Source organism: Hetaerina americana, unplaced genomic scaffold (assembly GCF_022747635.1).
Source record: "Hetaerina americana unplaced genomic scaffold, ioHetAmer1.1.p SCAF_4, whole genome shotgun sequence".
Classification (NCBI taxonomy): Eukaryota; Metazoa; Arthropoda; class Insecta; order Odonata; family Calopterygidae; genus Hetaerina; species Hetaerina americana.
In genome coordinates this window covers 30768540-30784903 of record NW_027286985.1, presented here as the reverse complement: position 1 = coordinate 30784903, position 16364 = coordinate 30768540, and the positions used below count along the sequence as shown (strand labels likewise).

The window sequence follows — 16364 nt, the reverse complement described above, 5'->3', positions numbered from 1 at the left end:
TCTTGTGCAGTTTATGGTAGATGAAAGCATATTGCGTTTGGAATCTTTGGAAGTGGCTACTACTGCTCTCGGTCCTTTCATCCTACTAAACTGGTGGTAGTTATTTTCTGCTATAAATATTGTGGTGGGTTCTGGATTATCAGGGTCTTTATTATAATTTAATATGCTCTAATAATTAAGAATGGGCAGTTACAAGGGGCAATAATACTGCATCATCAACCCACTGTTAAGTACTGATTAGTAATTATTTAAACATTTAGCATACAATTCTAATGTTTTAGAGCACTTCAACTATAGCATCTGCTAGAATTGAAGTGTTCTATAAATGCCACTAATATAGGAGTCAGGGTGCTGCTGAGAAGTCTGTCACTCTGCTTTGAATTTAACCGAAGTTTTAATTTTGGAAAGCCAAATGCTTGTGTATTTTATGGTCAGATTGCTGTTATAATCTTAATGTATTATATCCTATGGTTCTTTAAAATTTTCTCTCCTGATAACTGAATTTTTTTCTTTTCAGGTCTGCATATGATAACGTTACCAAAACAAAGGTTGCAATCAAGAAGATATCACCCTTTGAGCACCAAACATACTGCCAGAGGACTCTGAGGGAAATAAAAATACTGACAAGGTTTAAACATGAAAATGTAAGTGCTGTAATATGAAAATATTAAATATAAGCTTTTATTTAGGGAAGACAGATTAGTTTTTGGTGCGAGATATCAAACACAAACTTTTTCATACTTGTTTTGCAAAGCACGTGCCATATATTAAGGTCTACATGGTCAAAGCCAGCTACTCACACTGATAAAAACATGTCTATTGAAGCATATTTCAAGAGAGAGACCACTTATTACTTTAGGGGTTATTGGTAGCTATATGAAGTATTTACGAGGGTCATCCGGAAAGTAGTACCCGTTCGTGAAATAAAAAGACAAAAGTAAATATTAACAAACATAAAAAATTTTATTTGAAAGAGGATACTTTAAACTACTTCTCAACATAATCTCCAAGCAAATTAAGGCATTTGTCATAACGTGTGACAAGTTTCTGTATTCCTGCTGCATAGTCCTTCGCCGCCAGCTCATTGAGATACGCGAGGGACCCATCTTGCACAAATTTTTGCATAATGCAGATGGTGTTTAACAATTTCATGAACAATTGTTCGAGAAACATTGGGAAAATGCTCACAGATGTCATCAATTGTGACGCGCCGATCGTTCCTCACGAATTCGTCAACTGAGCTCACCAGTTGGTCTGTAATGAGCGACGGTCTCCCCGAACGCTCATCGTCGTGTGTGTTCCCCCTCCCCATGTTGAAGTTGCGACACCACCGCCGAACAGACGACTCGTCCATTACATTGTCTCCATACACCTCCTTTAATTGGCGATGAATATCACATGGGCGAACGTTTCTTGCATTGAGGAATTTAATCACTGCCCTCACTTCACAACTGGCGGCGTTCTCAATTTTTTTAAACATTGTAAACAATCACAGAAACAACACAGGCAATGCTAGCGTCACGCAACTTGGCTCAGAGAAGGCAGACAAGCCACTGAAGCTATCTGGCCTCGTCCAGCGGCTACTCGCGTCGTCAGCACTTCATGCGGCACGAACGGGTACTACTTTCCGGATGACCCTCGTATTTTGACCAAACATCAAATGTAAGAGACCCCTAAATGCAAAAGGGGAAAGATTAAGCCATTGCGTGATGAAGCGAAGATTGAGGGGGTGCTGCAAAGACACCAAAATGCCTCTCACTTTTGTCAGATGATATCAAGTTGTGTCACCCATCCCTGTACTCTAAATGCCCCAGAGATACCTCATTCAAATACTAGTTGCTCTCCAAGATAGCCAGTAACCTACCAGTCTCCTTAAACCTTAATCATTCCTTTCAGTGCTTACATCTTCCATCTCTTTCTTCTTGTGAATCAGTCCCTCATTTTTCTGTAGTCAGTGCTGGTCTTAAGTAATGTCATATTCCTCAGCATATGCCCAATCAGTGAAGCTCTTCATCTTGTTCATGTTTGCTGTTCACTTCCACCCTCACCCAGTGTTTAAAGCACACAATCTTATGCTTATTTATTTTTCATCATTCTGCCATAGTACCTTATTTCCTTTACCCTTAACCCTATTTACTATGTTGCTAGGACTGCTTATGTCCATAGGTAGTTGGAAGGTTATTTAATTTATAGTATTAACTTTAGATTTTCTTCTTTTATATTTTGTTGTCTCATTCCATTATGTTCATCTGCATTGTCTGTGGTCCATTATATGCTTAACATTTCTTAAATTATTCGTATATTGCTATATCTTTCCATTTATTTCACTTATTATGATTGAAAACACATTAATGGGCAAGGAGCAGTGAGTATCCTTGCATTAACACTTCCTTTATTTTAGATTTTATTATTCTTTTATCACATCTCTTGTCCTATTGTTTATTGAGAGTGTTATTTCATGATGTATTACATTTTCCCTAATGTAGCCTGATGTTGTTTCAGCAGACTTTTGCGGAGCTGCATGAGGATACCTTCACCTAACTCATTCACAGGATATACTTTGACAAAGAGTCTGTTTTAAATTCATGCTGCTTGAGAGTGACAGATGACTTAAGATCTTCAAAAATTTAGTTTCTGGTGATGGAGTGATATTTCTTAATGAATGAAATTTCTAAATCAATGAATGACGTCCATAATCAATTAATGACATTTCTCTGACATTTAATTAAATTTCTCAAGAAAAATAAATTCTCTATGTTTAAAATGAAAATCCTTTATACACAAATTGCTTAAACTTAGCTTTTGCTTAGTTAGCTTTTTAGCTTTAAAATTTGACAGCATGTAAGTTAGACGCACTGTCACTAGACCCAATGCTATTAATTTATATAATTCTTTTTGTAAGCCATTTCATAAGCATAAAATATCAAATTATTGTCAATTATTAAGAGTGTCTCTTTCCCATAGATTGATGATGGTTTGACCGTAACTGGTAAATGGCAGTGATTTTAACTAATTTAGCAACCCTTGTGGCAATGTAGGCAATGCGCTGAGGAAGATGTGCATTTATTTCAGGCATTCCATCTAGTGGAAAATAAATCCTTAATCTGATTTAAATGTGGTCATTGCTACATTACATGTTAGCATGCTGGAGAGAAAATCATATTACATTAAAGGCTACATTGAATTGGCCGGCCTTAATGTGCAAAATATTTTTAAAGAGTGCCAAACATTGCATAATGATTTTAATGTTGATATTTAAAAGGTACCCTCTCAGTGTCCTTTTTTGTGTTGCACCCTTTTTGAAAGACTGCTAGCCTTGATGCAAAATGTACCATTTATGGTAATGCAAGTGTTTTTCATGCTTATTAAAAATTCAAAAATATTTTCTTGGGACAGATAATTGACATCCGAGACATACTGCGTGCTGTTACCATAGACCAGATGAGAGATGTGTACATAGTTCAGTGCCTGATGGAAACAGACCTGTATAAATTGCTAAAAACTCAGGTAAGAATGTTGTTTTTGATTCATCTACATCTACGTAATATCCCGCAAGCTGCCGCAGGGGCATGTGGCGGGTGATGTTAGGTTACCACCCATAAAAGAGAATAAAACCGTATGAAAAGCCAACAAATTCATGCAAATCTACATGATTACTACCTTGATCAAAAAGTTCCCGGAATAACCACCGTGTGGCGCTCCCATCGTTCCGATTTGAGTTCTGTTTTTTTTGTTAAATTGGTACATCTATTGTTGATATTCCCTTTAAATCTTAGTGTCATAACTTGACATTTGCAAAAGTTACGGTCGGTTTTCGGTATGTCCATCAGTGCTTCCTGCGATTTTTACATTACTTCCTCTCGGCTGCTAAAACGCGTTCCCCGTAATGGTTTTTTAACTCGATTGTCACAGAAAGAAGTCACAGGGAGCCAAATCAGGTGAATTCGGTGGCTGTTGGATGGTATTTGTTGCATTTTTCGTCAAAAAATTACGAATAATGATAGCACTGTGCGACGGTGCGTTATCATGGTGCAAAATCCACGAGTTTTCTGCCCACATTTCTGGTCTTTTTCGGCGAATTGCTTCACGCAAACGTCTCATAACGCCCAAATAATACTCTTTGTTTACTGTCTGGCCTTCTGGCAAAAATTCATGATGCACTACACCGTTGTAATCCATGAAAACCGTCAGCATTGCCTTCTTTTTTGACTGAAAACGACGTGGTTTTTTTGGTCTCGGCTCATTTGGTGAACGCCATTCACTTGCCTGATGTCTGGATTGCGTGTCGTACTCATAAACCCACGTCTCGTCTCCAGTAATGATCCTTTTGATGAATGTGGGATCGGATTCAGCCTCGCAAATCATGTCTTTTGCGACGTCAACACGGTCTCTTTTTTGCATGAAATTGAGGTCTTTTGGCACCAACTTTGCTGCTACACGACGGAAACCCAAATCATTAACCACAATGTCTTGGGCGGATCCATAGGCAATGTTCAAGTCCTCCGCTATTTCTCTGATGGTTAATTTGCGGTTATTGACCAACATTTCTTTTACTTTATCAATTTTTTCACCGACTTTCGATGTCGATGGTCTGCCACTGCGTTCATCATCTTCGATTGACTCACGACCACTTCTGAACCGCTCGTGCCACTGGTAAACGACCGTTTTTTTTTTAGAGAATCGTTGCCGAAACACTTTTCCAACATTTCCTACGTCCGTGCGCCACTAAATCCGTTTTTTACGCAAAATTTAATACAAGTTCGTTGTTGCAAATTTAAATCCATTTCTAAAATTGTAAAAAATCGCCAACACACACAGAGATAGATGTACTCTTGGCTACGTAACTTTTGCAAATGTCAAGTTATGACACTAAGATTTAAAGGGAATATCAACAACAGATGTACCAATTTAACAAAAAAAACAGAACTCAAATCGGAACGATGGGAGCGCCACACGGTGGTTATTCCGGGAACTTTTTGATCAAGGTAGTACGTGTATGTAGGTGTTAGATTTCAGTTTATCCAGTGCTCAATCAAGTGCTAAAATCTTATCGAGTTCATTAACAGCATAATGTGAAGTGGGATATTCATGTTTCTCATTGAATCTCTAAATTGCACTCAACAGTGTTTTGTATTAAATTTCTCAAATCACGTGTTCCTGTAAATATTTTCCTGTACCACAGTCACTTCTGGAGCAGAGCTATATGTTGTATTATCTTTTTAGGCAATGCACCTTCATTATTGAGCAAAGTTTTTCTTTGTTCAATAACATAATTTAGATTTAGAATTTGCTAAATTTTTCATCTAGAACATCTTTAGACCTCATCTAAAATTTTTGAAATATTACTGATTATATATTGTTTATGCATTTTTTATGTACTCTTCTTAAAAAGGCATGCCTCTAGGGGAAATGAATTCAATATTACAGAGGAGTTAAACTGAACAACTGGCTACTGGTGTTAGGTTCACAACCACTTTAGTAGCTCATGAAAAGATGTTGTAGGGCTAAACCTTTTCAAACAAATTAATGTGTTATTTTGTAATGAAATCTTAACATAATGTAAATGATTGCATTGGACAGTATCGAATATGTTATCCCCTTTTTTATTTTGGCTTGTCTTGCACTATTGGTGGATACATGAGGGGGCTATCTATGATCCTCCCTTTCATTATATATTTGGATTTGATAAAATTCTAATTAAAGATACTTTGATGCCTGACTCAACTTCTAAATACATAATGTTATCAGAGCATTAAATTATCTATTTCAAGGTGGGCTGTAGTATTTAAATTAATGTGATTAGTATAACATGACTGAGAATTTCAGCACTGTGGAAAAAAATAAAGATTATTTTTGCCCATACATGAGAATGGTCCTCTTAAGAGGTTTTATAGCTTTGCTAGTGCCTTTTGCTGTTTGCAATGCTTCAGTGTCCTCATCAGATAATGCATTGATAATGTTTTTTTTACTGTTTCTAATATTCCTCTTAATATTTGAATTCCCTTTATTGTGAAATTGTGTACTGAAGTTAATTTTGTGCTCTATGCCTAGATAGATTTGATATCAGTATTGAAACATATTCTTTTCCATTATGTTTTGGGTTTTATTTTATGGAAAGGTTACCAATTGTTTGTTATAAATTGAGAAAAAGTTTCATTAGAAGTAATTTTTTCAATAAATTTTTCTTGATATGGTCCTGCTGACTTTTTCTCCTTTATTTCTAGGATACAACACTTTTCAATAAGTATATTATGCATGAATGTTTATTTATAACATTGGCTTGTGTATCAACAGTAAATATAAAAAATAATGATAGCATATAGATAATGGCTCACTCCATGGCTTACACAAGACCTAAGGTGTGATCACCTCTATTGCGTGGACTACAAATGTTCATATGTAGTTTAATATTTTATGATTGCCATTTGTTGTCTGAGCTTTTCAAGGTAAGAACAAAAGTTAAAATATTGTTCGTACATCCAGCTTCTTTTTAATTTCAGAGGCTCAGTAATGATCACATCTGCTACTTCTTATATCAAATCCTTCGAGGACTCAAGTACATCCACTCAGCGAATGTCCTTCACCGAGACCTTAAACCTAGTAACCTCCTCCTCAACACAACTTGCGATCTCAAGGTGAGTTTTAATAATTAATGGCCACGATTAATGTTAATATAAACCAGTTCCCATTCTACAAGCATCCTCTCTAGCCTACCTCTTCCTTTCTCATCATACTTGCTTAAGCATTGTTGCCTGTGTGTCATCAGAGTTCGTTACAGCTGTCTTTTGTTCTAAGCATTTACAATTGATTTTTTCTGCATATTGTAGCATGTAGTTGTTGCCATTGCTCAACCATGAGCATTAAAAGACTGCTGCTTTAGAAGTTGTCAAAAGGTTTTGTTTAAATGATGTACAAGTTGTAATGGATGAATGCATTATGTTTTAAATTATTGGTTGTTGTATAACATGGATATTTTAATTATCTCTGAATTACCACTGCAATTTTTAATTGAACTATTTATCCAAATTTACAGAAACTTTTAACAAACGGGTTTCATTGTTGCAAAACTTGCATGAAAATCTGAACACTCAATCATATCTTTGTCTATTCTTTAAAAATTAAATTCTCCTGTATCAGGTAAACAAAATTTTACAAGATTAAATTCTACTTTGAACGTGAATGTTGTGTTGTTATTGCATATTTTTGTGTGCTCATAGTTAAGGGTATCAATTAGTGGCTCCCAGATCTAATTAGTATTGTATTTGTTCTTTGATTTAAGTCTTCTAAAGTTTCAGTAATTAATATCGTTTACATTTTTCTTATTTTTAGATTAATGCATAACATAAATGTCAGCTAATAAAATTCTTCGTTGTTATTAAGGGTACCCGTGCAAAAACAAATAGGAAAATGAAAAATGTTGGGTAGCGTTCAATTCTGTCAAAAGTTTTAGAAAAATATCTGGAAATGAGTCAGAAATGCCGGGAAGTATTCAGAAATAATATATTTTTCTCTGGAATTTTTTTTGAGGGAATGTTTTAAAGGTTGAAGTAATTGGATGCGAGGTCTGTTCAAACAGTCCCTGAACTTTTTTATTGCAAAAAAATACTTTACAAATTATTGGTCAGGGTCCCTTCAAAGTAGTTTCCTACCCAAGACATACACTTATCCCAACAGTGTTGCCACTTTTTGAAACAGTCCTGGAACGCTTCTTCCGGAATGTTCCTAATCTTTTCCATCAAATTTTTCTTTCTGGAATCTCTGGAATGGTGGCAAAATTTTTCCTTTGAGCGAGGTTTTTAGTTTAAGGAACAGGAAAAAGTCACATGGGGCCTAGTCTGATGAGTAGAGAGAGTGGAGAAGCACATTGGTCTTGTTTTTTGCTAAAAACTCATGAGTTCTGAGAGAAAAATGAGCTGGCACGTTGTCGTGGTGAAAAACTCACCGGTCACCACTCACCGTTCCTCCAAATTTCAGGCCATTTTCACCTAACTCTCTCTCTTAGGCATTCCATAACCCCCAGGTAGTACTCTGTGTTGATTGTCTGGCCTCTAGGTAGGTATTCGTGATGCACAACCCCCTTTGCATTGAAAAAAACAATCAACATCACCTTTATATTTCAGTGAACTTGTCGAGCTTTTTTGGAGAGGAGGGGATTTTGGGGGCACCATATGCCTTGGTAATTGGCAAAAGTTTCCGTGAAGGATTTTCAGAGTTTCACGTGGAATTTCACAGAACATTGCTGCTCTTCCAAGGGCTCATTTCTGTGGATCCGATTTATCTTTTCACTTCACAAACACCTCTTTGCATAAATGGCTGTAACTAATAAAAAAAAACAAGATGTCAACTAATTGTTTGAAGATTGTTATTCAAGTTTCTGTGGACAAAACGCCCCCAAGCAGATTAAAAAATAACCATCTGGAGGCACACTTCAAAAGTTCGGGAACCTTTTGAATAGACCATTCAGTATAGCATGTGCAAGTGCCTTCACAAACCAAAACACAAGAGGAAATAGAAATGGAGGTAATAGTAGTGAATTCAGGGAGTGAGAAAAGGAATGATTTATTACTTCCATGTTGGTAATTAATCTTATTAAAATTGGCAATATAACAAAAACATGTAGAGTAAACTTCATCAGCACATTCTATCTGGTAATTAAACTGCGTGCATTTTTACAATTTAAGTAAACAGCGGAATTCTAAACACTGTGATGGAGGGAAGAATGTTTGGCAGGGCTGGGAAAAGAATAGGGATGTTGACTGGAATGAAGGGAGGTAGAACATATGTGGCAATGAAGAAATTGATTATGGTGTAGCGTGTCAGTTTTGGTCTTGTTAGCCAAAGCTTAGAAATCTAGGAATATACAGGTAGGGTCCATCGAAAATGTATCTTAAATGGTAGACTACTAAATAATAATAAATCTGCAATTGAGAGAGATTGTTATTTTGTTGGATTTATGTTATATCCCAATATCCCTTTTAGAATGCTATCTTACTGGTCTTTTTTTTAACTATCATGAAATCTTTTATCAAAAGACATATCACAGGGAATGACAGGCAATGGGTGTCTCTGCAGTCACCCATGTTGACCTTTTGCATTGTTTTCCCCTACCTGACTATGTTCACTTGGTTGATCGACATTTTGACAAAAAAGAGTTGGGTTCTTCCATAAATACTTTAATGTGTTGTCTTTTTGAGTGCAAATGTTTGGTTGCCTTATCTCTCTGCCTGTTACGCATGGTAAAACTGCATATGACAGTGCGCATCAGCCATGCTTTACATTAGGCTGAATTTTAAATTTTTTTGTGCATAAATTGCCATAATTCATGTATCTTTGTGAATATAAATTATTACTTGTCACTTACCATCCTCTTTTATTCTTCTCCATTTTAGCACTGCTCTTAAATTGTGCTTTAAGTGATATTTATGTTCACATTATGCCTGTGGCATACTGTTTTTTTCTTATCATTTCCAGGCCACTCCATTTTAATTAAAATAGGGCTGTAAGGAAAGTGTTTGTGCTCGTGTAAAGCATATACTTCTACTTTTTTTTGAAAAATATAAAAACGAGAATGTTTGCGTTGAATTTTGTTTTCCAGTTTCTGTGGCCTCTGTTTTTGATGTTATGAAACTTGAAATGTTAATTCATAACATTTTGTGTATTCATACATGGATTCATCTCCCTGCATTAATAAATGCATACATCAATGGAAACTTGAAAATAAATGCCTTCTGTGAATTGTTTCTTTCGAGTCATGCCCAGTGTATGGATATTTTGAGCTCTCTTACCTTTCCATTTAGTGGAATAGAGTTGGGAAAATGTCCTTTCTTTGCAGATAAGCTCTAATTGAATGTAATAATGCTCAGGTTCTCTTAAAACTGTCATTATTATCCAGATAAGGGCGATGATTGATCAGAGAGGTGATATGTGACTGAGTACATAAAAAGATTAATCTCATAGGGTTTCATTATATGCAGTTATAATGCGTGTTGCTTAGTCTATTCACTTACTTGCTCAGGGTTCAAGATTAGGGAATAATTTTGTGTCCGGCTTTTTATGGCTTTGTTCTATGAATCATATTGTTTGCTGCTATTCTGCAAGAAATATTTTTAGTGCAATGACTAGCCAAGGTTTAATTTGATGTGCATATTAATATGCATTATTTAATGAGTCATTGTTGGCCTAGTATTTTTAAAGTGTTTTATTGATCTGAGGTTTGGATATAAAATATCATCTGATTATACTAAATCATCATACAGTCAGTTCCATGTATAGGCTACTGGTCTTAATGCCATTCAAAAAGCCTAATCTCCTTCCTCTTGGCATCTCATCATAGCAGCTTTTTTCTTTCCCTGTCTTACTCGAAACTTGTTTTCTGTCTATGTTCAACTTATTTTCCTTATCTTTTTTGTATCCGCATTTCTGAAGATTTCAATGAGCGACCATTTTCATCTTTAAGACAATTTTCAAAACTATATTGCTCTGTATCATATCATTTTTTTACTGATACTTTCTTTCTATCTTTGCCTTTCGAAATGGGAGAAAGGAAAGTTAAGTAGATGGTACTACTGTAGTAAAAAAATAATTGACAATAAAGTCGTGGGATTGATCGAGATATTTCAAGTCAAACATTTTTCTCACTTAAAATCTAAATTTTTTAACCTCATTCAAATGTATACAATGGGACGGCATGTAAATAAACGATGACAAATGGTAATGGCTATACAATGAACCAAAAACATTACCATAATTGTCCAACCCCTTTATCACCCTTCCCTAACTTACCACCAAGTGGCGATCTCTCTTCAGTTTGGAAAAACATAGCCTTAACCTAGTGGCAGTCAGGCATATGACTACTATATTAATTGCATTAATTGTGAATAGGGGTAAAAATTGTGAATATTGAACAAAATTCAATAAACTTAATAATATTCAATTCTATTATTTCACATAATTAGCAAGCATCGAATAATGATTTTTGTGACTAAAGAATGTTAGTACATCTATTTGAATTGCTTCTGAAACTGGTCATAGTTAAAATGATGTTGGTTTTACCATATATATGCAAGAAAGTAGGATGTTGTTGTCCAGTGAATAGAGTGCTGGGCTGCTGATCACATGGTCTGGGTTTGATTCCCAAAAACATCTCTGGGCACCTTCATCTTCACCCTAGTTGAAAGATTTTTGAGGTACTAGATATTCCTAGAAAACCATAAGCAGCACAGGGAAGGAATGAGTATATATGTGTGAGTGTCACACACCATAGTGCCAGGTGAGCTTCATCCTCACCTATTAAAACCAATATTTGGGTTTATTACTGTGGCTTGGTCAGCAAAAAATAGTTTTGAAAAATCGTTGAAAGTTCATTATTAGTATGGATATCATGTATACACTTCCTCTGAATCAAGCCCCAACTATGTTAATTTTGTTCTAAAACCTTATTTTTTGTCTGCTATAGAATTTGATTGTCCTAGAAGTTGATTCGCAAAAATCACCGCAGTTTATCCGTTTAATTTTGCATCAGATGTTGTGACTTAAATTCATCGGAACATAAGGGGCCACAGAGCATTACATGCATTTTTAGTATGTATGAAGAAATAATGTATAAAACCCGGAGATATATGAAATAGTTTTTTCCATTAGAAAAACCAGGTTTTAGAAAGATCATCCAATGCATATTTATTTTGCATTCCTTCTTTAATCACTACCATTGTTAACTCATCATCATCCATAATATTTTTATAGAAGTATTGCAACCATTGTTATCAGTTGATATTATCAGAATGTATGACTATCTAGGTGACATCATCAGGTACAAAACTTCATAGCATGTTTGGGAAATATATAATACATCATATAGGGGAAAGTGGGGTACAAGGGAGGAAGTGGGGGTGGGAAAGGAGAGGCAGGGTCTGTTATTGGTGAAGTAGGAGGACAGGGGGGGGTGTTGTGTTGAAAGGGGTTGCTAATTTAGTGGTTGACAGAGGGAAGAGAAAGCTAAGAGGAAGAGAAGTGGGGGGTGGGAGGAAGGAGATATGCATAGGAGGTTATTAATGCAACAACATGGGAAGTTCGAAAAGGGGTGAGTATCTTTCATAAACATTTTCCTTAACCTGATGTCCATTTTTACACTTCATACATGTATCTCCAATCGTACCTATGCGTCCTTTTTCTGTCCCATTTTCTCACAATGTTGTATGTCTGGAATGAAATCACCGGTATGGTCCATATCCCATTGGTGCTTGGTGATATGTTACCCAATCCCATTTTGCCAAACATGTGTTTGATGTGTACCACACCAGGAACTTCACATTGCATTTTTAACACTTGAATTAATTTCAATAGCTCTCTCATTCTTTCATCGCTTTGAATTAAAAGCATTTTGTTTTTAGGAAGGTCATATGATATTTCTTTCACTTGGGATAAAAATTGTTACATGAAGAGAAATGAGAAAAATGAGCAAATTAGGTATGAAATCAAGTCAGAGGAATCCGGGGACGTAGTCAACTAACTTCTATATCATCTAATTGCAGCTTCGTTCCATTTCCAAAGAAACTGCGGGAGATGCCACAACAGTAACTTTTAACAGAGTCATCCGCTGATTTGCATTTCAATGCAACAATTTCAGAACATAAAAATCATTCGCCTTGACCGGGATTTGAACTCAGATCCCTCATTATCCGGTCAAGTGCTTCAGCCACTTAAGCTATCGAGGCGTCCTCTTAAACTCTGAAATTTTGGGGGCTTTGGAGGAACAAGATGTTGTGATGAAATACCGTTCACACAATGTCACAGGCATTCATAGTCATGCGTGACGCACCACAGTCCACAAGGTTAAAACTTACTTTTAAACACTTAGGCTGTTTATACATTGACAAATTCCAAAGAAACTGTAGGAGATGCCGCAACAGTAACTTCAAATGGAGTCATCGGCTAATGTGAATTTCAATAGGTTAACTGGCTAAAGCACTCGACCAGACATTGAGGGATCTGGGTTCGAATCCCCGTTAAGGTGAATGATTTTTACGCTCTGAAATTATTGCATTCATTCCAATTGTTACTTTTAGTGAACATTTTAGCGCAGTAAAATCTCGATTACCCATGCTAATGGATGCATGATAAAGCACAGATAATAAAAAAACACAAATAACCAAAATACGTGGATAATATGTTTTGTATAAACAGATGTACACAGAAAATCTCCTTTTTCATTATGTGTGATTAATTCGAGTTTTTTTTGCAATGGAAAGTACATATTTTTCCATTTTTCAGCCATTTTTTGATAAAGGTGGAATTATATATTTACAAGAACACAGAATTTCCTTAAAGTGAGTGGCAGAACATATTTTCTTCAGAAAGCTAAACCAATCATGCAGCAGGGAAAAAAATGAGTGGCAAAAGATGAATTTAAAAAAAAAAGAAGATCGCTAATGTGCAGTCATATTCATGACATGATGCCAATTAAAATAATGCATTGTGGATAGTTAATGATTTACTTGTTGCATAGTAAAACTATGTATTTGCTCGCTTTAAAGGAGAATATGGAATTCTCAGGGCTAGTGAATACAAGGAAAACTATAAATACCTGTAGGAAAGTGCGGTTAGTAATAAATTGGAAAATGAAAACATTTAATACCATAATTTTTGATTTGATGAAATTAAATTTTGACAACTTTTGATTTGATGAAATTAAAAAATGTTAAGCCCAGGTATTTCAAACTTGTACGGGTTTCAAATCTGTATTTATTGAAAGGTGTATTGAAGTTTCAAAGCATTTAATTATCTTTAAAATTGTAATTTTCGTAAAAATTTTGATTCGCTGGAAAGAGAGAGAGGAGCACAGATAATCAAGAGTTTACTTTATGTAGTACGCGCATGTGGTAGTGCACAGCTGTAATCATGCATTTTTTCTGCATGTTAAATTTCATCATCAGAACTTATGTATGTCAAGGAATCAACCTATTACCTATAACTATTTTAAAAATACTTTTGGACCTAATCTGTCATACATTTCATGCCATGATATGTATGTTAAATACACATACTTCCTTTTGTATGTTTCTTTTTTTAGAATTTTTGCGTTTTGGATCATAATCAGTATTCTGGTTGGCAGTTCCTACCTATTCCACCATATTTCCCTATCCTGTCTCCTTCATTTTATATCCACATTCCCCTTCATTATGTCCACAAACTGTAGTCTTCTCCATCCTCTCCTCACAGCTCCCTCAATGGTTCCTTCCAAGGCATCCCTCCTTCTCAGTACATGTCCAAGCCAGTTCTTCCTTTTTTTATGGCATCAATCAATAATCTCTCATCTCTGATTCTCCTCGGCACCTCCTTTCTCCTGACTCTGTTTGATCACATGATCTCAGCATCTTTCTTCAAATTCACATTTCAAAGGTTTTTCTTCTAATAAAAGTCACTTTTTCCACAAGATCAATACCTCAGATCTGTATATTATTTTGCTCCGAAGGTTAAATTTCACTAATCTCTTCCTCAGTTCCAAATTAATCCTCCTACTTAATAATCTATGTCATGATGCCACTTTGGCGATTGCTATTTTTACTTTAAGTTTAGCATTTCCAGTCTTCCAATTTTTCTGTTTCTTAATTCTAATAGTGTCTCACATTTTCCATTTTGTTTCATCTAAAACATTCAAGTTTTCTGGATCTCACACATTTTTCTTTGAGTTCAGCCTTGAACCATATTCTTGTTGCAGTATGATTTTTTCTAAATATGTACATAATTGGTTTTGGTTACCTAAAAGGTTAATTCATTTTCAATAATATTCCAAACTAACTGTATAGCTGGTATTGCCCTGAACTACAAAATCTTGAAGGATTATATGGTTGACGTATCGACTACCCAAGATTGACTGCTGGCTCCATTCGTGTGCACCTACCTTCCCTTATGCCCTGCAGATATCTCCATATCCAGACGCACTACCAATCCTCAGCCTTGTATTTATTGTATGAGCCAATTTGATTAAGTCTTCCCCTTCTAAGAGAACAAGAGTGAAAAATCCACTATTTACATTGGAACTGCCAAAAGTATGTAAGCACCACAAGTTTCATTAAAATTTATTGAAAAATTCTTAACAAAGAAAAACCTCATGTTATTTTAAAAAGTTATCGCCTCTTAAATTTAAAGAATTCAATTTAAAGGGTAATGGATTTAGCGGGTGCCTATTTTAAATAATACATCCATTTTAAGTTCTCGAACTTTAAAAAGCTTATATCTTGGGTTTAGCTGACAGTGACTTGGCATATAATATGTGTTTTTATGAAGACGGAATCAAGTGACAGTATTACTTGGTGTATAACTGATGTCATAAGTATTGGGTGTTGCCTTGGCAAAAGATGTGGGAATGATTGAAAGTTGCTTAAATTTTCATTTTTGTTTCCCTGGCATTTAATTACAAGGCTTGGTATTGCATGATCGATCAGACTCATGGAAGGCATGAAATGCATGCTTGTATAGCTTTTGCATTAAATCCATTCTTCCTGTAATTTTAAATTTACTGATACAAAATTGCATTACTTTTTTGTTGGAATTTGAATAAATTTTTGGATTTTCACTTGCTTATTTTGTGACCATTAATAAATCTTCATATTAGGTTCATTTGCCATAATCTGGCCCACGGTGTAGAGTAGAAGATAGTTTATCCGAATAAGTTGAGACGTGGGTTGTATCATGTGTGTGGATTTTCTTTTAATTGATGAAAGTGCATTTTGTCATTTGAATTGAAATAATTAAGCTAATTATCTTAATAAGTCAAGTGTATTGATGGATGGTGCACCTTTTAAATCATCATGTAAAATTTGGCTTTGTTAATTTATGTTTCAAAATTAATGTCATGGTGCAGTTTTAGCTGTGAATTATTGTCTATGGGAGAAATACATGATCATTCATTTTTCTTATGTATGTTATGTTAACATCAATGCTCAACTTTGAGCCTTAATGTGGGCTGATTAGACTAAAAGATGAAAGCATAGAAGTATGTGCACACATGAATTGGTTAACAAGTTTTTAATCTATAGAACAAAATTCATTTTGTAAATAGAAATAAAATCAATGAACCATATAATCTTTGTGCCAATTTAATTCATTCTTTGGATTTTCGGATAAACAATCCTCTACAATAACTGATTTTTCACTTCTTTAACGTTTTGTCAGTGATTCTAATATCCTGATGTAGCACCATCTTCCATGGAGTTTTTCTGTGAAGTTTTTTGCTTTTCACAATGTTTGCAAACCATTATTAAATTTCATCTCTCCTCAACATTCCTTGTCCTCTGATTATCCCCCATGGATGACATCTCAATAAGGATTGCCGCCCATCGAGTTTAATTGTGTAACAGTGTTAA

The 16364-nt window shown here is 35.2% G+C and overlaps 1 protein-coding gene across 1 annotated transcript in view; it reads left to right on the top strand.

Annotated features, from left to right (window-relative positions):
- rl (Mitogen-activated protein kinase rl) overlaps positions 1-16364 on the top strand; it is a 112617-nt gene that overhangs the window by 76031 nt on the left and 20222 nt on the right. The window contains exons 2-4 of the mRNA XM_071590942.1: positions 518-644; positions 3397-3507; positions 6501-6635. Of these exons, the coding sequence (XP_071447043.1) occupies positions 518-644; positions 3397-3507; positions 6501-6635 (373 nt within the window). The remainder of the gene's footprint in view (positions 1-517; positions 645-3396; positions 3508-6500; positions 6636-16364) is intronic.